The sequence below is a fragment of the Psammomys obesus genome, unplaced genomic scaffold (assembly GCF_907164565.1).
Source record: "Psammomys obesus unplaced genomic scaffold, mPsaObe1.curated_primary_1811, whole genome shotgun sequence".
In the NCBI taxonomy this organism is placed as follows: domain Eukaryota; kingdom Metazoa; phylum Chordata; class Mammalia; order Rodentia; family Muridae; genus Psammomys; species Psammomys obesus.
In genome coordinates, this window is record NW_026594083.1 from 1,500,428 (window position 1) to 1,525,116 (window position 24,689).

At 37.7% G+C, this 24,689-nt stretch overlaps 1 protein-coding gene across 1 annotated transcript in view; it reads left to right on the forward strand.

Annotated features, from left to right (window-relative positions):
• The window catches only part of Robo1 (roundabout guidance receptor 1), a 740,394-nt gene that overhangs the window by 623,771 nt on the left and 91,934 nt on the right, over positions 1 to 24,689 (forward strand). Inside the window, exons 4-6 of the mRNA XM_055617842.1 lie at positions 10,498 to 10,618; positions 10,964 to 11,102; positions 12,922 to 13,049. Of these exons, the coding sequence (XP_055473817.1) occupies positions 10,498 to 10,618; positions 10,964 to 11,102; positions 12,922 to 13,049 (388 nt within the window). The remainder of the gene's footprint in view (positions 1 to 10,497; positions 10,619 to 10,963; positions 11,103 to 12,921; positions 13,050 to 24,689) is intronic.

The window sequence follows — 24,689 nt, forward strand, 5'->3', positions numbered from 1 at the left end:
GGGTGCCTTCCACTTGCCTGCAATTAGCTAGGCTTGATGTAGTCTGTCATCAAATTATCATAGGTGCACTTCTGCTGCTGCGAAAACAGCCCACTACCAATTTATAAATTGCTCGGAGGAAGCAGTGAAGTTCAGTAAGAGACGGAAGCAGCAGAGAACTGCAGCTGCCACAGTCCTAGACAGAATTCTCCCTGGCCTGTGTTCTCAGCTGGCAGCCCCCCAAGCTGTGCGGAGAGCCACGTGCTCCCACTGGGATAATTGCTTTTTCTGCATGAGTCTCTTGTTGCTTCTTTCCGATGATCAAGTGTGTTTAAACTCCTGGCTGAAACCATGTTGGTTTTCAGACGGCGTTGTAAAGTGTACCAGCAAACAAATGAAATTGGATCATGTTCTCTTGTACGTCTGTAGCTCAGGCAAATAGAGGACACCAATAAAAAGATCTTAATTGCCTGCTTTCCTCTAATTCTTCTACTGTAAAGAGAATATAATCTAAAGACTTGCATGTGAAGTTTTTTTTTCTCCCCTGTGTGATGCTTTCCTTCTCATGTCAGCAGATTAAATGTGGAAAGGTGATTTGATTGCTTCTAGTTTGCTCTCGTATTTTCTGCCCAGTGCATATGGCGTTGCCTGGCCTTTTGTTATGAAAGTTTATTTTGTATGTGTGTGCAATTCCCAGGAGCACTATTTATATACTTTAAATAGTCTGTGAAAAATGAAATAGACAATACCAATGAATTGGTAAATAAAGATGAATAGTTTTCACTCTCAAGCTGAATGTTTTGTTTCTTTTTCTTTTTTATGATGAGGTTGAAATCTGGCTGGTTTAATTTTTGTCTACCCTACAGCAAAATAAAATATGGTTAATATTAGTACTCATCCATTATCTTCTGGCTCATCTCAGGACACAGCTGTTCCCCTTTGTGTCTGGTCAGGAGTGAACCACAACATTACCTACCAGCCTTTGTGGGCCCCATGAACCCAGAATGTCTCTCAATCAAAATGATTCAGTGGGAAATATTTTAAATAATGTATCTTTTCTTCCCCTTCTCTGTCCTCTTCCTCCTTCTCAATCTCCTCCACTCATTCCTGTGTCATGGTCTATGTCTCAGATTGAAATAGCTTTATCCACAGGGAAAAATGAAAAGTTTTTTTTTTTTAATCAGTAGTCAATAGTTTTATGAAAACTACAAAGTAAGCTAACTTATAATCAATTCAGAAAAACTGTGATAATGGTTTTCTCTAGTTTATTATTGCTATTAATCTAAACACTTGTGATTTGAGATTTTCATAAAATCATTTTGTCATAGGCACAAATATAATTTAAAGTCTAATTTTGCATAATTAAATTAGCACATAAAAGTAGGATATATGCCAATTAATTTTGAGATTTATCTTACATTGAAGAGGAATATTGATGTAATTGTGGCAGTAGTTGTATGTCAATGCTTTTTGATAATGAAAATTTATCAAAAATTTGACTTTCTAAATAATGACTTTCAAATTTAAGTTTCAAAGAGAAAAAAAATCAGTGTTTTATTCAGAAATATAAATTACCCATACTATTAAATCATAACTACTAAGCAGATGATATCATCTTATTAAAGCTTTTTTTTTCCTCGCACAGTTTAATTCAGAATCTAAACAGGAAAATGGACACCAAAGAACTACTATGATTTTCTTGCTACTCTATGAAAGCAGGACTCCCAAAATTATCTTTCAGTTGATTCTCTTTTTTTATTATTATTACTGTGAGACATTTTGAAATACTTTTCCAACCCTTTGTCATCTGTGGAATACAATCATGCTATCATGACTGTTTTGATTATTTTAGAGAGCAAGGAGCTAGGGTTACTGTTAGTATAATTTGCTTTTAGGTAGGGTCTACATAGGCTGTCCAGGCTGCCCTGCAACTCGCTGCTTGAAGTCACCAGTAGCCTTCCTGCCTCTGCAATCCAGTCGTGACAGGAATGAGCCAATGAACCAAGGGATGCTTTTTAAAAACAGGATAGTTTGGGCTAGATGATAAGAACGTTTGTTCATCTGAACTGCCCAACATTAAAGGTTAAAATTACTTTTGTAGGCCCATTGAAAGATACAATTCTCCTTCCTCCCTTTTTGTATTCCATGTTTAAACAAGGCAAGGCATAATTTTTTTAAATTACATTTTATTATTATTACTGTGATTGGGTTGATGCCAGCCTTTAGAGACCAGTTGTTTGTGTACGGCAGCGACACAGGGGTTGTGCTGGTGTAGGTATGACTCTTCCTTGTGTGTTTCTGTTGAAAGAAGTCTTAAGGAACCTCTTGAGACTGTTCTGCAAAGCAGGATGATGGCTCAACAGGTAAAAGTATCTGCTATTAAGACTAAGACCAAAACTTCAATCTTACATGTAGTTTCTCTGGCCTCCACACCCACTAATGTGTCACAAACACTCACAAAATAAGTAGGCAAATACATCAACAACTGCTATTAAAAGGATGTTCCCTAGTAAGGGAAACAGAGAGTGTCTCTGACAGGACCTCAGTGGCTGGCTCTTTGATCACCTCCCCCTGATGGGGAATCAGCCTTACCAGGCCACAGAGGAAGACAATTCAGCCAGTCCTGATGGGACCTAATAGGCTATGTTCAGATGGAAGGGGAGGAGGACCTCCCCTATCAGTGGACTTGGAGAGGGGCATGGAAGGAGAAGAGGGAGGGAGGGTGGAATTAGCAGGGAGTGAGGGAGGGGGGATATAGTTGGGATACAAATCGAATGAACTAATTAATTTAAAAAATTAAAAAAAAATTAATTTTAAAAAGGATGGTCATTAGGATGTCTCCAGAGTGTTTGGGGACTGTGAATAACTGGCCACTTAGGTCACCTGCATCTCAGTGTCACTGTTGGGCCATAGAGGCTATTTCTGTGGTTCACAACAGCTTGTTTCAAGTTATCCTGGAACAAGGATCTACGCAGGATTGACAGCACTCCTGTAACGAGATGTTTTGTTCAAGGTGAGTTAGTCAGAAGTCATTGAAGAATGATACTGTCATTCAAAACTTGTCATCTCAACTACTTTGCAATATAAATATAATAATAATTCCATGAGAAGAAAAATCAAGTTATTGCAAGGAGAAATTACTTCCAAGCCTGGGAACTTCCCTCTTTATGCTAATCACAATTACCAAGACCTTGCTACTCACTGGGTCTTTCCAAGCTTTTGGTCTTCTCAGAATCTGTCAACATTAGGCACTTGCACACTTTCTCAATAGTGTGAGGGTGTTTATTTGTATCTTCTATGTATTGTATAAAAACATCACTTTGTTAGCATTCTAAGTCTGTATTCTATTCTATTGTTCAAATCTATTTCTTAAATGGTATTTCTAAAGGACACAAGTTTCTGAATGTGAAAATCTATTAAAGGAAATGGGATAAATTATAGGACAGTTTGCTGGTTAGCAATTTGAAATCAACTTTGAAGCCCTTAATATAATTAGTGGTTTCATTTTTTGGTCTGTTGAATTCAAGTCACATTAAGTTAATGTAATTAAAAGCAGAAAAGATTTTGTGTAGCCAAACTAGTTAATTAGCCCCAGTTGGCTTAGTATGTTAACCCAGAGGTGTATGGAGAATATTGAGGAGGTGATGTTGGAGAAGAAAACAACAACAGAAAAAGAATAAAATAAAATAAAATAAACCTGTGTGACAGACACTGCAAATCATGACTTGCTTTAGGGTAGAAAATGAAGGTGTAGCTAGGGTTCATAGTGAGTTCATCTCTATTTCTGATTGGAAAAACTGACTGTGGAGTAAGCCATCTACCCACAAACAGACAGACCAAAAATCTTACTTAATTTTCTCATTCCCTCCCTGCCTCCCTTTTTTCCTCCCTCCCTTTCTCTGTTCCTTCCTCCCTTCTTACTTGGAAGCATGTTCCTCCTGTGTATCCAAAGATAATTAGCTTTTCGTCCTCCCATGTACCGGAAATAAAAATATGTCCTGTGATTGTTTATTTTTTCCAGAAAGGCAGTAAAACAATTTGTGTTCACTTTTGGTGGCTCTTAAACGTGAGATGATCTGTTCTGCCACTCAGTATAGACAGTTGCATGAAGATCAAGGAGTTAGAAAAAGAGGTTGCCTCCTGCTCCATTGAAATCCATAAGTGCTCGGACAGGATCCCCCCTCAAGGAAAATAGTCATGTCTAGTTTATCTTAGGGAGAACTCCTAATGTATTAAAACAATATGTATCACCCACATGGAGAGTTTCCTTACCTTAATTTGTCTAGAACACCTTTTAAAGTTGGAGGCTATTCCAAAGAAAAATATCAAGTTTAAAGATATTTGAGGTTTTAAAATTTTTAACACCTTCTCTCCCCTCCTCTGTCTCCTTCCTGCAAAGGAGCAGAGCCACCAGGACCTCTCTATTTGCCCCCTCTTTGCTTTGATTTCATTAAGTATGTTCATAGCTGAGCAACCCCACACACACAAGTACTGTCTAGGGCTTATGGAAATGGGGATGTCTATGTGGGTGCTGCTCTGGGCTGGAAAGGTCCATGGTAATGAGGAAGTAAGACCCCTGTCTTGGATTTTTGACAGAGGCTGGATGCCAGCACATTGTCTGAAAGCTGTGCGAGCTGTGCTGCACCCCTGCCCAGGATTATGCTAATTGAAGTCTCTCGGCTGCACTTCACTGTTTAGCATTGTGTCTGTTCATTATACAAACTAGTTTTTGATAGGTTTACAGTTTGGCTGTCAAATCCAGCTGTAGAAAGAGACCCGCCAAGAAACATTTTTTTTTTTTTGGGCCTGTTTTAAATAGTGCTCTTTTCACATTTATAGTGTTTTGTGGGTGTTAGACATATTTTTCTTCTCTGTGTAGAGAGAGAGGAAATGTCACTTTTCGAAAATGTTGAGAGGGGCACCATGGTTTTCCATGTAGAAAGTTGTTATAGACTTATCATGTTTTTATATGACAACACTAAATGCAGACAGATAACTCCAGTGGATTCTTGAAAGCTAGAAGGTTGATTTGATCAGGGTGAGAGCACCCTGGTGATGTGTCTCCCTTTCTATTGAACACGACAGACCACTGTATCTTCCATACGTGTGGTCATAAAGAAATGTGTCTTTCGCATAGCTCCATTTCAAAACAGGCATTGGCAAACTATCAAAATCAGCTTAACTTATGGAAACGGAAGGCTGTAATTGTTGTTTGTTTGTTTGTTTTGGTTCCTTTGTTCTTTTTGGCTCTTGGAGTGTCCTGCTTTGTCGCTTGCCCCTAATTAACAAGTTTTGTCTGTAACCTATGAATGGTTTCATCTGTGTGTAGTCTTATTTGAGACCTTTAGACTTCCCTGCCATGTTGACAAAAAAAAACCACTCGGGAGGCAGATTTCTGTTATTCCAGGCCAATCTGGTCTATGTAGTGAATTACAGAACAGGGGTACATGGTGAGACTTTATCTCAAAAAATAGAACAAAAATATACATTTTCTGATGCAGTTGTACCAGTCGGGTTTTGTTGGAGGGGATTGACCGTCCCCACTGAAAAAATCATCATTTGGGAGGAACTGGTAGCAACACAGAAAGCCTAAGAATCACCAGTCTCTAACTTAATTGTTTTGCTTTTTAAAAAGTCTGTAAAGTACATGTTTATAAAATTGGAACAATTTGTCTATTTATATTCAATACTGACAACATCAGTATAAGAGAACAGAGAAGGGTCTCCTGGTTAATTAAATTGTGAGGTCTGTTCCAGAATTAACAAACTTACTGTAGCTAGAATTGTAAAAACAAGGTGTATAACAGAAATTCCTTAAGATCTCATAGCTTTCTTTTGGTTCTGTTTCCCCTCAGCTATTGTCTTCTTCCATTCTCTCACAGTTGGAATTATTCCAAGGCCGAGACTCTCCCAGCAGTTCCCCTATAATTCTTGTTAGTTAAATTCCCCTCCTTCTCTATTTGTATGTAATCTTTCAAAATAGAATAACATCAGGCTGTAATATATAATGCTAATTGATGCCCCGTGTGTACAAAATCAAGTTGATTTAAGATCCTGCATTCCCAAGCACTTAAAAAAAATCACAAAAGTAAATAAATGCTGCATGAGATGAAAACTGTAGAAATAAATCTCTGAGTTTGGAAATTACTTATGTTACCATTCTTTAACTTTCTTTTTCCTACATATTTGACTGTTTTAAAATTATTTTCTAAGCCTTATATTTGTTGTAGATAAGCACAGTGACTTATTGACTTTCTGATCAAAAGGAATGTTGAAGGCATTTGTTGGTTTCCTCTTTTTTTTTCCTGTCACATTAATCTAAGATTGTTTGTGTTTTGTCTTCCGAAATGAACTCCTTTCCCAAGTATGAAAGGTCATTTAAAGTTAGCCTCTTGGGCATAAGAGGAAGGTCCCCACATGTTGTCCGCACTGACAGAGGCAAAGCAGGACACCTCAGACTCTTGTGTTTTAGTAAGGGAGGGTTTTGTTCTTTTTGTTGAAATGGATCTGTTTCCCTCAATTTTTAGACTTTCTTATGCGAGTGCATCAACATGAGCGTATAATAAAAGGGACAGTATATCTTCCCGTTTTAACTTCTTTATTTTATTTTAATTTTTTCACAATTTATTCATTATATATCCCAATTGAAGCCCCCTCTATCAGCTCCTCCCGGTTCCACCTTCCTACCCCCTTCCCCTAGTCCATTAAAAGAGGGAGTTCTCCTCTTCTGCTCTCTGCCCGTAGCTTATCAAGTCTCATCAAGACTGCCTGGATCCTCTTCCTCTGTGGCCTGGCAAGGATGCATTGTCAGGACTGAGTGATCAAAAAGCAGCAACCAATTTCATGTCATAGACAGACCTCCTCCCCTTACTCAGGAACCCACTTGGAGACTGAGCTGCCTATGGGCTATATCCGAGCAGGGGTGTAGGTGTGTGGTCTTTGGTTGGTGCATCAGTCTCTACAGGACCTCCTGAGCTCTGATTTTTTTAGCTTTGTGGGGCTCCTGTCCCTATGTCCTTCTATCTCCCACCCTCTTCTTCCATAAAACTCCTTGTGCTTTGCCCATCTTTAGCCATCAGGGAAATGCAAATCAAGACACCTGGGATTCTATCTTACACCGAACAGTATATCTTGCCCCTCGCAAAGCCAAAGAGACAGAATCTGCCTAAAATGTTTGCTCTGTTCCAACTTGCTTACTGGACAAGGAGTCCTTTTCATCTCACGTAGAAGTGTTACTTTTTCTTAGATATTTTGGCAGATTCTAGGCCCCCAAGAAGAATTAGAGGCTCCTTTACAAGGTTTCTTTTCATACTTCACAGTCAAGATGACCTGGTTTAAAAAGTATAATTAAAACATACTATGACTGGCATAGTAGAAACAGGTGAAGGAAGGATTATACTTTTCTCTACCTCTGGACCTTTCTTGAAAAGTAAGGATAGTATAACATTTACCCTTATTCTCATAGCAAGGTAATAGTAAGGAACATGCTAGCTATGTGTGTGTGTGTGTGTGTGTGTGTGTGTGTGTGTGTGTGTGTGTGTAATATATATGCACAGACATACAAATTTGCTCAAGATACCTCACAGAACACAAACTAGTCAGCATTATGAATTATTATGGACTAAAGTTGGGTCTACTGTGGATTTCTTCTTAGTGTTGTTTATTTCATTTTGTGTTTTTTGTTTGTTTGTTTGTTTGTTTGTTTGCTTTGAGCATACTACAAGACTGATAATTCTAAAAGGAAAGCATAAAAATTTGAAGTGTCTGTCTCTAAGGAAATGGTTTGAAAGTATTTTTTGTAGTAAAGCCAGGCAATCCAATTGATACTAAATATCTTTGTACAGTTGTTCAATTAAACTGTAAGAACACAACCTCATCTTGCTGAAATTGCAGGTTGCAGAACATACACTCCACGATCGTACCTTTTGTAAAGTTGTGTGGCTGTGCATATGTGTGTACACGTGTCGGTTACTCCCACAAACTCTGTGCCGCTAGCATAATCTGCACACAGGACACCATTATTGACAGGACACCAAGAGTTTGTTACTTGCTTGGTGTTTACATTTCCCCTTTGTTAGTTTATAGAATACCTCACCTTACCAAAGATGCTATAACATAGGTCTTTGGTACACATGGGTTCTATGTGGGCTCAGTTTATCTTCGTCAGTGTGTTGTGCAGGTGTTCTCTTCAGTAATGGCGCATACCAGCTACTTTATGAAGAGCAACCTACAGTGTTGGCAACAGCCTGGAGTGTTTAGGGGTTCCTTTGGGAACCCTTTGTCCAACAACTCAGTACAGAATTACCCATTCCCAATACTTGTAGCTTCATTTAGTGATGAGAGCCATCCACTTGGGGCTCTGTCTTCCCCACTCTTTGGTAATTTATTTTAGGTCACCTTCATATTTGTATATGTTTTAGAAAGCTTCTACTGTATTAGATTTCTATCCTACCCCTCAGACAGTCATAAATTTTAGCTGTCTCTTCCTATTCTGTCCCTTGGCCCTTCTCTCATTCCTCTCCATGGTTGAGCCTCCCATTCCAGTCTCCTCTCCCATCCTTCTATCACTTTCTATTCCATTTCTCTTTCCTAGGAAGATCTATCTGCCTGCTCCCACCCTCCTTCTAGTCGCTTACATTATACTTCACCTCTGTGGTTCTACAATTGTAGCTTAGTTATCATTGGCCTAACAGCTAATATCCGCATATCAGCCAGTGCATACCGAATTTTGTCTTTCTGGGTCTGGCTTACCTCTTTGGTGGAATAAATAGAAGGGTATTGGCATTAACTTTGAAAGTCTGGTAGAATTATACACTAACACTATCTGGCCATGGGTTTTGTTGTGTTTTTGTTTGTTTGATTTGTTGTTCTTTTGTTTAGTTTTACATTAGGAGTCTTTTAAGCAGTGCTTCTGTTTCAGTAGGGGTTACTGGTGTAACTGTTTAAATTGATTGCTTATCCGATCTTGACTTAATTTTGATAAGTGGTATACATCTAAAAAATTATTTGTTTCTTTTAGATTTTTCCAATTTGGTGGAGTAAAGGTTTTAAAGTATGTCCTTGTAATTCTCTGGATTTCCACAGTGTCTGTTTTTGTGTCCCTCTTTTCATTCCTGATTTTGCTAATTTGTATATTCTCTCTGCTTTTCAGTAAATTTTAGTGAGGAATTTTTTAATCTTACTGATTTTTTTTTCCTCTCAGAGAGACTTATCTCTCTTTCATTGAATCTTTGTGGGCTTTTTTTTCTATTTTATTGATTTCATCCAAATTTAATTATTTCTTGCCATCTATTCCCTTTGGGTAATATTCTTTTTGTGCTAGATTTTCCAGTAATGCTGTTAAGCTATGAAATCTCTCCAACTTTTTTATGTAGGCACTCAGTGCTATGAACTTGCTTCTTAGGGACACCTTCATTTGTCCCATAAATTTTTGTATGTTTCTTATTCATTATCATTCAATTCTAGGAAGTCTAATTTCTGCCTCAACCCATTTTTTATTAAGTAGTGATTTATTCAGTTTCCATTAGTTTGTAAGCCTTCTGCTCTTTAATATGTGGTGGGCATAGAGAATGAAGAGTGTTAGTTCTATTTTTTTTAATCTGTTGAGATTTATTTTGTGTTTGAGTATGTGGTCAGTGTGGGAAAGTATTCCTGGAGGTGGTAAGAAGAATATCTATTCGTTTGCATAATGTTGTCTGTCAATCTCTGTTAGATCCATTCAGTTTATGGCATCATTAGCACCAACATTTAAGTTGGGAGGAGAAGAGCTGTGTTATCCACTGGAAATGGAGTAGGGTGGGAAGGGGGTGCTGAGCAGGTGGTCTGCTGCAGAGCTGGGGATGAGACAGCTAGATCGGATTTGGAGGAGGAGAGGATGAGGCGAATTTTACTCAGTTTATTGTAACTTCCTGCATCAGTGGAGAGAAGACCATTATACTTGTTGCCCTCTAAGTTCCCACAGAAACTACATGGGAGAGAATCACTGTTAAAAAAGTAAGATATTGGTATGCATTGGTAATTAATAAGACATTTTCCTTTAAAGAAATTCTTGTGAACTAAAGACATTTTTCTATGCTTAATAATACTAGAATATGAATGTTTCTACCACTTATTCCTAATACAGAATTGTGTATTGATTATATTACTATGCTACTTAGGAATTCACCCATCTTTCAACTTAACTATTTTTCTTCATTTAAACTTTGTAGTTTGCACCTAATTAAAAATATGAAATATTTTAGCTGATTTGAAACATAAATTAACACTTACACTGAATAGTGAGACTTTACCAGATGCATAGCTAAATAAAGTGGTTTCATTTTGTACATTTTGAATTTATTTTGTTTGCAAATACTGCTAATAAATACAGCAAGTTGTATATGCCAGCTGTTTTACCTAATTATGCTTTGATTTATTTGATTAGAAAGTAGCCTTTGTTTATGAAGATCTTGACTTCATTAACATTTAAAGTTTAACGTTTAATAATATCCATGTCAATTGTTGTTTGTTTGTTTGAAGATACGAGGAGGGAAGCTCATGATCACTTATACCCGTAAAAGTGACGCTGGCAAGTACGTTTGTGTTGGTACCAACATGGTTGGGGAACGAGAGAGTGAAGTTGCAGAGCTAACTGTTTTAGGTAAGTGTATTTTTATCTAACGTCATCCCTGTAAAACATACTCACCATTATTATTTTGTGTCTTTATACAAAAAAGAAAAACCATCTTTAATCAAAGTATATAAATAACCTTTTACATAAAGGAGAAAAAAACACAAGTTGCCCAATATTTGGAGGAAAGGGTTGAAAAGGAATTAGCAAAGCAGCTTGAGATGTTAAAAAAAAAAAAAAAAAACGCAAACATATGAGATTAGTGAAAATATGGAGCACAGTGAGAGGTCTATAAAAGTGTGCAGGTTGGTGGAATAAATGGGAATTTGCCTTTCGTGAACATCCTAAGGGATTTTTGATTCATTCACCTTTTAGAGAGACCATCATTTGTGAAGAGACCTAGTAATTTGGCAGTAACTGTGGATGACAGTGCAGAATTTAAATGTGAGGCCCGAGGAGACCCTGTGCCTACAGTTCGATGGAGGAAAGATGATGGAGAGCTGCCCAAATCCAGGTACAGATGGGGGAGGGGTTGGAATTTCTGTTTCTAATCAGGCCATACGTGTCCTTAGTCGGTGTCATAGTCCTCGCTTCTGATAGCATCACTTTCGGTTTTCACTTCATGAAACTGTTGAACAACCCATCCTTCAAGCTGTAATCTTTTCCAGGGCTAGTGATAAGTGGTTTTATATCCCTAGTCCTGAACTGCAGCAATGATCAGAGCAATGGACTGCAGTTCCTATGATCAGAGCGGAAAAAAAATACAAAAAAACAAACAAAGAAAGAAACAGTACTTTAGAGTGTACTGTGTTACAAAGCTAAGATGTGGGAAGCAAAGTATATGAAATGGAACTTGGATTTATGCTCTCATCAGTTTACAGTTCACTTACCCTGATCTATTTGCATCACAAATTGAGGAACATCTGTAGAGTCTGTGTGCTGGGGTCAGGATGGAATGCTGGAGATGATTAGAATTAAGAAGATACTATCTTGTCTCCAAAGTTTTCAAAAACATGCTAATGTGACCACAGCTTGTATATGTACTGTTCCTTAAACAGATTTCTCTTCTGGTCAGCGAAATTTAATATGAACTTTTTGCAAAGGAATAGGTGGGAGAAGGAAGATGGACACAGCATTAACCATGTAACTATGAGCCAATTAATGGGGCTTCCTTTTTATTAGCTGTAGAATCACCAGGAAAGGGTCAAAGTCAGGACTTCTGGATGTCTGTCAAACTCTTAAATAGAAGAGGAGTAAAGATCTAAGAATTAGGGAACATTCTGATGAGACAGTGATATGGAACATTCTGGTATTTTCACAAGGCTATTGTCTCTTGTGTATTATTCAGCAGCATGTGCTTGGTCCTTGCTAAGTGTTGGCATTATAGCTTTAGTATGGACAGTGTGTATGCTTAGGGAACTTAAAATAAAAAACTAATATAAGCATGAGTAGATACACAATGACATTACTGAGCTCTTTTGGCACATAGATAGGTAGAGAATCAGGAGATACTTCTTAAAGAAAAGTGTGTGTGTGTCTTGATATTCAGGAAAGAGGAGTAAACTATTCCACATAAGGAACATTGGGGCATAGACAGAGATATAGTGAGAAGTTTAGCATAGCTCATGTGCAAAGTATGCGGTAACCAGTCATGTGATGTCAGACTGGAGCAACTGGAGCCAAATGATAAGAGGACCCACGCAGTAAAGAATTTCAGCTCACATTGCATGGCATTGCTGAGCACAGAAGGTTAGGATGAGCAGGTTTAATATCCAATAATAAACTAGGTTTGTCAGAACAGTAGATGTTCCTTCATCATGAAGAGAGGCCACATGTTGCTGTGGCTTTAACAGACGAGAGATAAGTTTTCTAGCAGATCAATGAAGCTAAGGCTCCTGAAGAGAGAAAAACTAAAAGTAAACTGTCACATTGGATGGCATACCTGGTTTCAGTTTTCCACACTGCTGCTAAATCCTTGAGGAGCAAGGCTAAGTGGCCTCAGTTTCCCCATCTACAAAATAGTGTCTGCTGGGTCTTAACCTTTTTGTTAGAACCTCAAAGGTTAAAATGCATAAAACCTCCAAATTATGGGTTCTGTCAATGTTCTAACTTTAATTTGAGCACAGCGGCTTGAGGAAATCAGTTGTTCTTTCAGAGAATGAATTTATTTGCACTCAAAAAGGACCAGCATGGTTTACGCTTCTTTTCTACTTGCTTAAAGGAAAGGCTGCGTGTGGCTTGATGCCTAGGTGTTGCCTCGATTCATAGCTGTAATGCTATGAGCTTCCAAGAAGAAAACCTTATAACTTTGTTTTCTTCTATTATATCATCAGATATGAAATCCGAGATGATCATACTTTGAAAATCCGGAAGGTGACGGCTGGTGACATGGGATCTTACACATGTGTTGCAGAGAATATGGTTGGGAAAGCCGAAGCATCAGCCACTCTGACCGTTCAAGGTAGCACACGGAGAGGGTTTACGTGTGTGCGCATGTGTGTGTTGGGGGATTGTGGGGCAGGGAGGGTATGGGGGTTGTTATTTTTTTAATCATGAGAAATACAATGTTTATGCTTGCAGAATACACTACATTTTAGTTTTTGTAAATATAGAACGTTATTGCTTTAAGTATTTTGTGTCAAATATCGAAATGGAACATTGTCTATATATTATACAATTTTTGTAAGAAATTGAACTAAGTTTTCATAATTAGGGTAAGTTGGATCTCAAGTGATAATATGTTTTGATCTCTGTATCCTGAAACATAGTGTCCTTCTAAACTTTTAATTAAATGATAGTTGTTCCTATGAAATCTTTGTTTTAGAAAGAAAGTAAGTTTTGCATTGCTTCAGGCCGTGTTCCCGATCCAGGTTGTGTAAGCTACAGTATCACATGGATTCTGTACCCCTGGAATGCAGTGTTGGTTTTCAGACTAGGAACTTTATCTCTTTCTATTCATGTAATACCTATGACAAAGCAGATATTGTGCATATATCAAGTGAATAAATCTCATTTTTCCCTGACTAATTTTGATGTAGATTTCTTATTGAGTCTATATGCCAAAGCAGATGGGATGTTCAATGGTAGAAATGTCTTTGAAAGCTATTTGTGTCTTAAACTGATGTTTGCAGATGTTTCTCTCCTCTCCTTTGTATTCAGAATTCAAAAAAAAAATCTCCATTCTTCATCTTTTTTTTACCTCTTCCTCCATGATGTTAGAATGATTATTTTTCATTGTTTCTCATCTGTGAACATCTATTATTTTTCCTTGTGAGAAAGTCTTCATTGTAGAATTTGAGAGGAAATGACCTTAAAACACATTTTATTGCTGTAAAGGATTTCTTATTTTGACAAGTATATATGGTAAACAGTGAGCACGGCCATAAACGACTTAGGTTGTTTCTGGGGCTAACATTAGCAACACTTTGGGCTGTCATCTTTGCTGAATGCTGTCACTTCTAAAGCTATTAAGGAGAAAAAGTGGTGTTTGAGAGAGTTTCTCTGCAGTGGATATCCACAAAAGAGCCTGTGGGCTTTTCCTATTAAAAAAGGAGAAGATGAAAAAAAAATAAGAAAGAGTATTTCCTTCCTGTCCCACTTCGAGGTTTTTAGCTCAGTTTCATAAAAACAAAAGAAGGAGAAAAAAAGTCAAGAACAAACATTGACTTTCTGAGGCCTCGGCTACTTCTCCTTAATCTAAGTTAGGCTTGAAAGTCTTACTCAGGCTAAAACTGTGTGTAGTGAACACTGCTTACATTTAGAGAAAGCATAAATACAAGAGATGTCAAATCCAAGTTCAAAAGCCCTTCCGAGGCAGCAAAAAGTGGCCACAATGAATATAAAACATGAAAAGGTGTGTCTATCTCCAGGCTACTGTGATGGGAAAACTGACTATCAGTCAGTTAAATATATCTCGCTTCATGCTGCAAACTCAAAGCCTTGTAGTCTGATGCTGATATAAACAACAGTCATTCTGTTCCATACACAGTGGGCACTGGAACCACAATCTGGTTTATTCCTGCAATTTTAAACCCAGTTCCAAAGCTAAGTCAGCCTTAAGTTATTCTTGCTCCGAAGCATGAATTAATTTCAATGGAAAAATTGGTTACAAATGATCAGATCCAGGACCTGCCTGCTGAATTTAGACCTTCTCATCTCAAACACATTCGGTTTTCTATGAAGTTATGAGGTATCTGTGACTGACAGAGATTGTATTGCTCCATTCGGAATTAAATATATACATTAGTGTCACTGCTGGAGTTGCTTTAGCATGTTAGAACAATAAACGGTGTACTGAAGAAAAGCAACGCTCTGATTCAAAGAGATAGCCAAGGAGCCATCAAAGGAAACCTAACACGTTTGGGTTTTTTTATTGTATTTGTGTTTTTTGTTTCTTTCCCCCTGTTTTTCCCTTGAGAACATGTAGAAAATATTAGTTGCTACAAATGGATCTAAACCAGTTACAACAAAGTGCTCAGCCGTGTACATTTTTATTTCTATGTGGTTCTTTTTTTGATATTTTTTACTTTTATTTTTTTTACAATTTATTCATTATTCTTTTTAAGAGGGACTATTGGAGTTTGTACTTAAAGGTGACCTTCTGTGCACTCAACCACGCTGTTGGTATTTCATTCACAAAATTCAGGGAGGAAACTTTCTGCATATTAAAATTATGGATAAGAATCACTTTAAATAAGTGTGGTGGTTTGATTTTCACCTCGAATACAGAGAAAATTAGTTCCAATATCTAAAAAGGAACCCTGATTTGAGAGTTATATCTTTTTTCCTGCTGTTTCTTTTTTGAAGCTAAATTCTCTTTTTTTATTATTTTTTACTTCTTACTTTTTATAGTGTACCCAGTATCTTACTTACAACCAAGTCACACACCTGTGCTCGATTCTGCCCTGTTTAAGATGACATCTATAAGATATTCACAGATATTTCTTTCTTGAGTCTAGAATTTTTCTGTGGCTTTTTCTTTCCTTTCACCCTTCCTCCCTGTCTCCTTGTCCCGCTTTCTTTTCCTCCTTCCTTTGTGTGGTGTGTGTGTGTGTGTGTGTGTGTGTGTGTGTGTTTGTGTGTGTTCATGTGAAAGACAGAGATTGTGCATGTGTGGTGTATGTTTGGGTGTGAGGTCTATGTGTGGTATGGTGTGATATGAGCATTGTATGTATATGCTATGTGTGTCTGCATTTATTGTGTATGTTGTAGGTGTTGTGCGTGTGTGTGTTGTATGTGAATGTGTTGTATCTGTTCTGTGTGTGTGTGTGTGTGTTGTGTGTGTTGCGAGTGTAAATGCCTGTGTGTGGTTTGTATGTCTTTGTGTCTGTGTGTGTGTGTATCGATGTATGTGCTGTATTGGTTGTCTGTATGTACTGTATGTTTATGATGTATGTGGTGTGTGTGTGTGTCTGTGTGGAGGAGTGTGCATTTGTGTGTGTTGTATGTGTATTGGGTGTGTCCTGTGTGGTGTGTGTCAGTATGTAATATATGTGTATGTTTACATTTGTGTGTGCATGAAATGTGTGCGTGTGCTTATGAGTGGTTGTGTTGTGCTTGTGTGTGTCTCTGTTGCCAGGTGCTATCTTTATGCTTTGTACTTGCTAGGCAGTTGTTCTCCCACAGAACTAAATCCAGGCCTCAGCCCTTCCGTGGCTTTTCTACATAGATATTCTCCACTGTGCTTTAATAAGTACTTGTGGGAGCTGAAATATGAATATGCGTTTTAACCTCTGCTTGAGTAGTAAAAACAGCACAGACACATTATAAGGAAAACCCAAGAAGCACGTGGCGGCTAGATCCTAACTGCCAACAGCCAACTGCATTGGGTCAGAGCTGGAGAGGCTCGTCAGAGTGACTCATTCTGTCTGTGGTCTGCATTTGGAAGCAAGTAAAGCAGCAATCAGTGTGCTAGTTGCCTATTTTAATGACACCATGTTGAATACTTTAAATGTATAAAATAAAACAGGCTGAGAAAATAAAGAAACAAAGAAATTTAGGACTAGACAGAAATCCTAACTCTAAGTGTTTTTGATAAATACTGCAGATTCTCAGGCTCGACCTGATTCGGAGCCTCATGACCGGAGCACAGAAATTTGTCTCTGTATTGTTTTATCACAGGGAAGTTAAAAAAAAAAAAAGAATAAGAAGTAGTCTATAGATATACAGAAATATTGAAGAGCTTGAAAAGTTTTCATCATAATTCTGGACTTTTTCAAAGTTGAAAATGTATGTCACAAAAATAGTAGCTGTGATTGCTACGATCATCAAACTTTCATAAAGTAGACATTAGGTGGATTGATGAATAGTAAGACTATTTGGGGACACAAATTGTTAAAAGGTATTATACTTTTATTCAGTGGTGTGTTGTTACAAAGTATTCCTCAGGAGGTGTTTGACCTCAGCCTTGAATCTGTTAAGTGTTAGCCACTCCATCCATCTCTCTGGAATGTTTCTGTACTTTTCGGAGACTAGTAAGATTATTCATGAATAAACAACATCCAAAATACTTTAATATTCATGGCCACTCAGACTTGGGTGGCCTGCTGATGTCACTCTCTTCCAGAGCACGGCACCGCACCCAGACTGCCACACCACCTGAGGTCCATGGGCAATGTTAGATCTGCAGCAGCAGCACAGGAAAGCCAAATAAATTTTGTGCTAAATCAAAACATAGATTAATCAATAACGATGTTTCTATTTTACTTGGGGAAAAAAGGTTACAATAAACGTTTGTGGCATTAGGAAGTTGCAGGCTGCAAATACATTCTGCCCTGCCTTTATAAATTGTTCATCAATAAATATCAAGATTCAGGAATATCATAGTCCCTTTAACTTACATGTCAAGTTATATATGTCACTGAAATTTGCTGTGAGAATGTGATTCAAGGCTCAACATTAGTTTGACGGGAATGTGAAAATATCATTTGTTATGTTAAAATAATTATGCTCCTTGTGTGACTAATTAAAATGAGGAAACAGCCCTGTTTGGAATAGTTAGGATGAAAAGGAGTTTCTGATTAATTCCTACTCAGAAAATTCAATTATGCAGACTCCACAGTCCATCTACTGGGCTTAGCCAACATTTACTACCTGTGAATTTAAATTGGCAGTTGTTTAATTATGTTTAATGTTTTTGTCTACAACTCTTACCCCATATGTGTATGTTTCCTTATACATACATACATACATACATACATACATACATACATACATACATACATACCATCTATGCATTTCTTTTAGAATTTAATTTATAAACCTAAAAGATGCAAGCTTGTTTTTGTACCTCCTTTAAACAAAAGATATAGTTCACCACAGTCTTAGGCTATTGTTATGTTTGAACTCTATTTATAAGTGTTAGGATTGCCAATTCTATCTTGATAGGATTGAATTATTTTCCAAACAAGTGCTTAATATAGCATAATAGCTCAACTTTCAAAGGAGATTATATTTACTGCAGTATTTATAACAACTTTATAGGTTGTGACATATCTATAAAACATGAAATCTAACCAGAGGAAAATAGATGCACAGAGGCATGCTGCCAAGTTTTTAAACACCATGTCACTGAAACTGTTACGATTTACGCCTCCTTTGGTGTTTGAGAATGGTGGGACTTTCTTCCTTCTATTTTATTGTCTTAATCGAAATTCATTCCATTGTGTAGTGGATACTTGTCAGGTGCGCCTTGAGGTTTTTCTTAGAACCAGATAATATTCTTGTGAAATTGTTTTGTTGTTGTTTTGTTTTGTCTTTTTCTTTTTCAGTCACAATCCAAGACTTTTTTTTAAGTGTGTGCTTTTTTTTTTCTTTTGATTAAAGTTAGAATTTGGGTTACTCAGAATGACTAGATCTTCAAAATATTTTTACAACATTGAAGGAAAATAAAGATTTCTCTTTAATATATTATTTCTAACAACTTTATATTTTTAAATTACTTACTTCAATGGCAGTTATGTAGAAAGCTTTTTAAAACCATTCCCCTTTGGAGTACTACTTTTGCAAAAGAAAAATAGACAAGACTGCCTAGAATTTAAACTATAGTTCATTCATTTCAAATTTTGCCTTCAGTGTGGAAGAATCTTGCTTAAACAGGGCAAGCTAGATAGCGTTATTAATCTTTCCACTCTCTTCACAACTTCACAGATAAAGCAGCTCTTATTACTGTCACAATTTTATTTCCAGAGTGAATTTGTGAGTCTATCAGCAGAATGATCATGTTCCCATCACTGTGTCCTATCAGTCACAGGAAGCTGAACTGAGTGTAGAGGTCCACACACCAGCCATTTCCTAAGCAATCACCTTTTATCTCCCTGAGTTGAACCATTAGGAAAATCGAATCGCGTTTTTGTGCACGTCTGTTACAGAAGGAACTAAAGGATTCTTGGTTCTCCTGTTTCTCTTGGGGGCTGAATGCTGCAGCACTAAGACACAGAAAACTATATGTTGTTATCTCTGCACACCACTGTCCACCTTCCAGCCTTCCCACAGAACCAGTTACTCTTTGATGTCTGAGACTTGGTTTCTATTCTGTTCTTTCTTGAATCTGTGGTAAAACAAAAAGCAGGTACCAGACAAAGCGCAGCCAGGTGTTATTCAATGATCATATACAGAGGTTCTGTAATGTTTCAGCCCCTCTCACAGAAGTGACTGTCCATTTTTTTAACCTTGATCTGAAATCATGCCATTCTTTCAAATTTGATGTCTAATTTTAAGCATAGTACAATTGTATTGCTGTCTCTCTAACTTCATTGCCGACATATAATAGCAATGCTAAAATGAATTGTCAAAGGGGTATATACTCTATTCTAGTCCATGGAATTATATTGTCTTTTGCCTCTCACAGGTATTTATGCCAAGTATATAATGAAGGAGAAAAGTACATCCTCATTAGGATTGATTAGCCAGTGACAGCTGCTGGAAGGCTGCTCTTTAGAGTATGAGATTGACATGAAATGGGGGAGACACAAAGGCAGGAGAGAGAAAAAAATTGTGCAGGCTGTCTCTGGGCTGACTTAATTGCTACTAATGGGATGTTTCCTAGAGCCTTTTACTTGGTGCTGTACTGCATGTGTCAGCCAAGAAGCTTTGCTGAAGTGTCTCGGGCACTACATTTTAGGATTGACCCCTACTCAAGGCCCCTATGAACTAGGAACTGGCGAGCAATTACAACTTTCAGTAAAATGAGAAGCGACTTTTAGGAACCTTGACGTTTCTTCTCATAGGAACCATAAGTTACTTCTGTCTTGGCAATGAATGGTAGAGCAGACTTAAGCATCTGAAGCATCTGAGAACGACTTCCCAGGATCTTCCACTTCCCTCCGAAGTACAACCTGCAGCTACACACAGAACCCAGTTCAGAGAAATGTCACATCCCTCACTGTCCTTATTTCCCATGTCTCTCGCTGAACCAGCAACCACTCTTCCATCTGCCTTTTGTACGTTTCTCAGCATTGTTCCCGTCTTTCTCGTCTTCTACCTCTATTCTAAGGCAGGTATCTGGCATCACTCTGGGAAATCACAGGTCTCTAACAAGTTTCTTTGTCTCCCATTCTCTTTTTCTGTAGAATCTTTTGTCTTCTGCAGGTCCTCTTATCTAAAACACAGATTCAGTTATGTTAGTTCCTTCCATTAAACTCTTATCATGGTTCCCATCTCTCTGTAAGAAGCCAAGCCTAGTTCCTGTGCCAAACTACCTGCCTGCTCCTCCCTTAGTGAAAGTTACTATATTTCTTATTTAGGTTGGAACAAAAGGAGTTACAGTTTCAGAACCATGCCTTTTTTTTAAAAAAGATATATTTATTTAGTATTCGGTATTCTGCCTGCATCAAAATCATTCGGCTCAAACACATCTTTATCAATCAAAATAAGAACCATTAGAGCCAACACATTTTTACCAATAAGAAATATTTATTTTATTTCTATAGCATAAAAATTCATGTGTTGGGATTTGATGAACTATTAGAAAGTTCTGACAGTATTTTTTAACAAAAAAGTGCTGTTGAGATGCTTGAAAACAATATATCATGTTGGCAAAGGGCCAGGAAACAGATAGATGAGGCAAATATTTATTGACCAACTTGTTTGGTGTTTGAAATGTTAGTTGTGTGACATGTGATTGTCCTAAAGAACTGGACCCTTTGTGCTGAGCAGTGTGAGCTATGGGGATTGCAGTTTAGGGTGTAGCTCATCAATTTGCTGAGCATACTTCTCAGACATACTAATTCCCCCCCACACACACACACTCAAAAGCTATGCCAAATCAGACCTGCAGCATATCACTGAACAGGGACCAGGACCTTCTTGGCTACAGTTTGACTTTGAGAAGTGCTTTGGAGTATTTTCACAGTCCAGTCACTAAGATGCTTATTGTACACAACTCAATTCTCGTAGCATGTCACAATCCTATAAAAATTAGTACTAGTATTGTATGGACTAAGACAGGACATAGTTCATAAAGACAATTTTTAAGAAAACATTTTGGTCAGCTCATGAAGCACCCACTTAGCAAACTTTTTCACCTCTGCTATTTGCTTCAAATGACAAATGACCATGAAATGGTCCACATTCAGCTCTTTAGCAACTGCTTGCCCTGTTGTTAGAGGAGCCGCTTCAGTGATTGCTCTCACTGGGTTCTTGTCAACCTCTGATGGCAAGTTACTTGTCTTCCTGGCACTCCTACTCAACTCAAACTTCATGAGCCCCATACTGCTGGGTACTTTGATTGGCCATTCTTCAGTCAAATGCATTGTTGATGCTGCAGATGGTATCATCTGCTTTATGATTCACTTTGAACTGGAATAAAAAAAAATACCTGAATTTGTTATTTCTGTAACCTCATTTCCATAGTATTACACGAGCATAAAATAAATAGAAAGTCGTAAATATTGAACAAAAATGAAGTGAGAAATGTGCATTAAGCTGACACACATTAATAAGAACAGGTTTATTGTTCAGTGTACAGTTTTAACTGCTAACCCCTTCTAAAAATATCCTCACAAGCAGACTTTCTTCCTCAGCTATCTAGGTACGCCTTCACCCAGTCAAAGTGGCACACGGTAATCAATGCTACAAAAATGTCTTCAGTGTGTGTTAATCCAGTACAGGCCCTGTTCCCTGCCAGCCAAGCGAGCCAGCTAGCTCTTCTGAGTGCCCTCATCTGCTGAGAAACAGTTAAAACGACCTAGGATAATTAACATTGAAATTCCAAGAAAAGTAGAGGTGGATTAAGAATGCTTTCCTTTTTTACCTTCAAAACAAACAAACAAACAAAAGCACAAAAAACCCACAAACAACAACAACCCCTTAAGATTTGTCATATTAGTTGTAATTTTCATTCTATATGTGTCAAGATTTAGAAGTGTAGTGGATAATAATAAAGAATGCAGTCATTGTCTTACATTTTCTTCAAGGAGAAGTATTTCTCACTCTCTCTTTATTAAGTCTTTGATACTTAGTTCTTACTATGTATTTGGTAGAGTGTTTTGAGAGCGTTTTTGTTTGTTTGTTTGTTTGCTTGTTTTGTTTTTTTTATGCTGCAGAGAACAGTGAACCTGGAAATTAGTTGCACCATTTTTAGAATATTATACTCGTACTGAAAGCTGACTAAATAAGTTATTACATTTCTGAGCCTCGTATTTCTTTTCAGTAAAATGGTGGTGCAATGTTTCTCTCAAAGGACACTTGGAGAGTTGAAAGAGCCAGTGAACATAAAATGGTCACCAGGGTGTGGGAAGTAGGCAGCAGGAAAGAGGTGATGCATCTTAAACATGGCACTCATTGCCTGTCTCTAGTGTCCACAGCTACTTATCAGTAGTTGTAGGAAAGATAAAGTGAGTAAAATGTGCAACTACAAAAATGTCTTGTATAGTCATATAAACAGGAATATCAAAGCTTGAGACTTAAATGATCAAGTTTCTTTTTTGTTGTTGTTTAGACAAATTTATAAATACCATGGTTCTTTTTATAACTTTTTTTTATTTTTTATTAATTATACTTTATTCATTTTGTATTCCCCCATAAGCGCCTCCCTCCTCCCCTCCCGATCCCACCCTCCCTCCCCTTTCTGCATGCATGCCACTCCCCAAGTCCACTGATGGGGGAGGTTCTCCTCTCCTTTCTGATCTTAGTCTATCAGTTATCATCAAAAGTGGCTGCATTGTCCTCTTCTGTGGCCTGGTAGGGCTGCTCCCCTCTCAGGGGGAGGTGCTCAAAGAGCAGGCCAATCAGATTATGTCAGAGGCAGTCCCTCTTCCCATTACTAGGTAACCCACTTGGACACTGAACTGCCATGGACTACATCTGTGCAGGGGTTCTAGGTTATCTCCATGAATAGTCCTTGGTTGGAGTATGAGTCTCTGGGAAGTTCCCTGTGTTCAAATTTTCTTGTTCTGTTGCTCTCCTTGTGGAGTTCCTGTCCTCTCCAGCTCTTACTATTTCCCACTTCTTACATAAAATTCCATTCACTCTGCCTGACAATTGGCCATCAGGCTCAGCATCTGTTTTGATAGTCTGCAGGGCAGAGGCTTTCAAGAGGCCCTCTGTGGTAGGTTCCTAGTTTGTTTCCTGTTTTCTTCTTCTGGCTTTCAGAGGCCCTCTGTAGCAGGTTTCTAGGTTGTTTCCTGTTTTCTTCTTCTTCTGATGTCCATCCTCTTTGCCTTTCAGGTGGGGATGTAGAATAATAATTAGGTTTCCTAGTATGCTCAGTGCTGCTGACTTTCTAGGTAGAAGTAATAATGCTGAATTCTTTAATTTTTATTACATAAACTCAATCTGTTTATAATATTAGAACAACTGCACAGGAGGATATATCTGTTATATGCAAGCTTGACACCATTTTATAAGGGATTTGAGAGCATTTAGATTTTGATATGCACAGGGCTCATGAAACCAAAGCCATAATATACTGAGAGAATATTGCTTGGATGGACAGTCCCTTGGCAATAATTTCCATATAAGGTAACCTTAAAAATAGATCAAGAGGGAGCTGGAAAGATGGCTCAGAGATTAAGAACACCAACTGTTCTTCCAAAGGTCCTGAGTTCAATTCCCAGCAACCATATGGTGGCTCACAACCATCTATATTGAGATCTGGTGCCCTCTTCTGTTGCGCAGGCAACATGCAGGCAGAATGCTCTATGAATGATAAATAAATCTTTTTTTAAAAATTGATCAAGAGGTATAGTATATTAGAAGAAATTGGCATCCCTAAACTTAACAGTTTTCTAAAATAGAAATAATCATTTTGAAAATAACATAATATGAATTTTATCATGTCATGTGTAAATGTGGCTCTTTGGGAAATTGCTAGATGATTATTTCAGAATACAAAGTTAGTGTTAAAAATCAGGTCAGTGTTTAACAAAGTAAGGAGCCATGTATACTGTAGATTTTTACTGACAGAGGAGATTATAAACTTAAAAACTTTCAAAAAAGAAATTCTGGAAAAAGGAAGACCTAATTTATAAATATGAGGTTTCCATCATAGAGTTCACTGAATGTAGCTTTAGAAACACATATAATCTTTGTGTAAGGCTCATGTGCTTCTTTTGGAGCTCATATGATATCTAAGTATGAAAAAGTAATGAGAAAGAAAAAAAAAAACTAAAGCAAGACCTTCATTTTGGAGTTTCCTTTCTTTGATGTAGACTTCATTTAAATCATTTGTTGGAACAGTTCCCTTAAATTGCTGATTTCACAAAGGCTGGCAGCATAATAGTACATTGTGTCTGACCATTAATGTGGTTATTTGAGCCCAGGCCAAAACTAATAGTGTAGAGGGGCCTTTTTTAGGTTCAAGGTAGGTTTATTAGAAACTAGGATCCTGGTTAAGAACTGTGAGTTCATCAACATTTTGGCTAAGCACATTATGAACCCTGCAAAGCCTTACCTGCTGACTGTAAAAACCTTGATAAATGTGGAACACTTTTGCTAGACTCAAACAAGATACCATCAACTTCTTTCAGAGAAGACGTTTTTTATGCCATATGGCATATTGCAACAATACACAGAAGTCCAGGAAAATTAGCTTGCTACCACAGACAGTGATTTGGGAGGTCAAAGGGTACACACACACACACACACACACACACACACACAC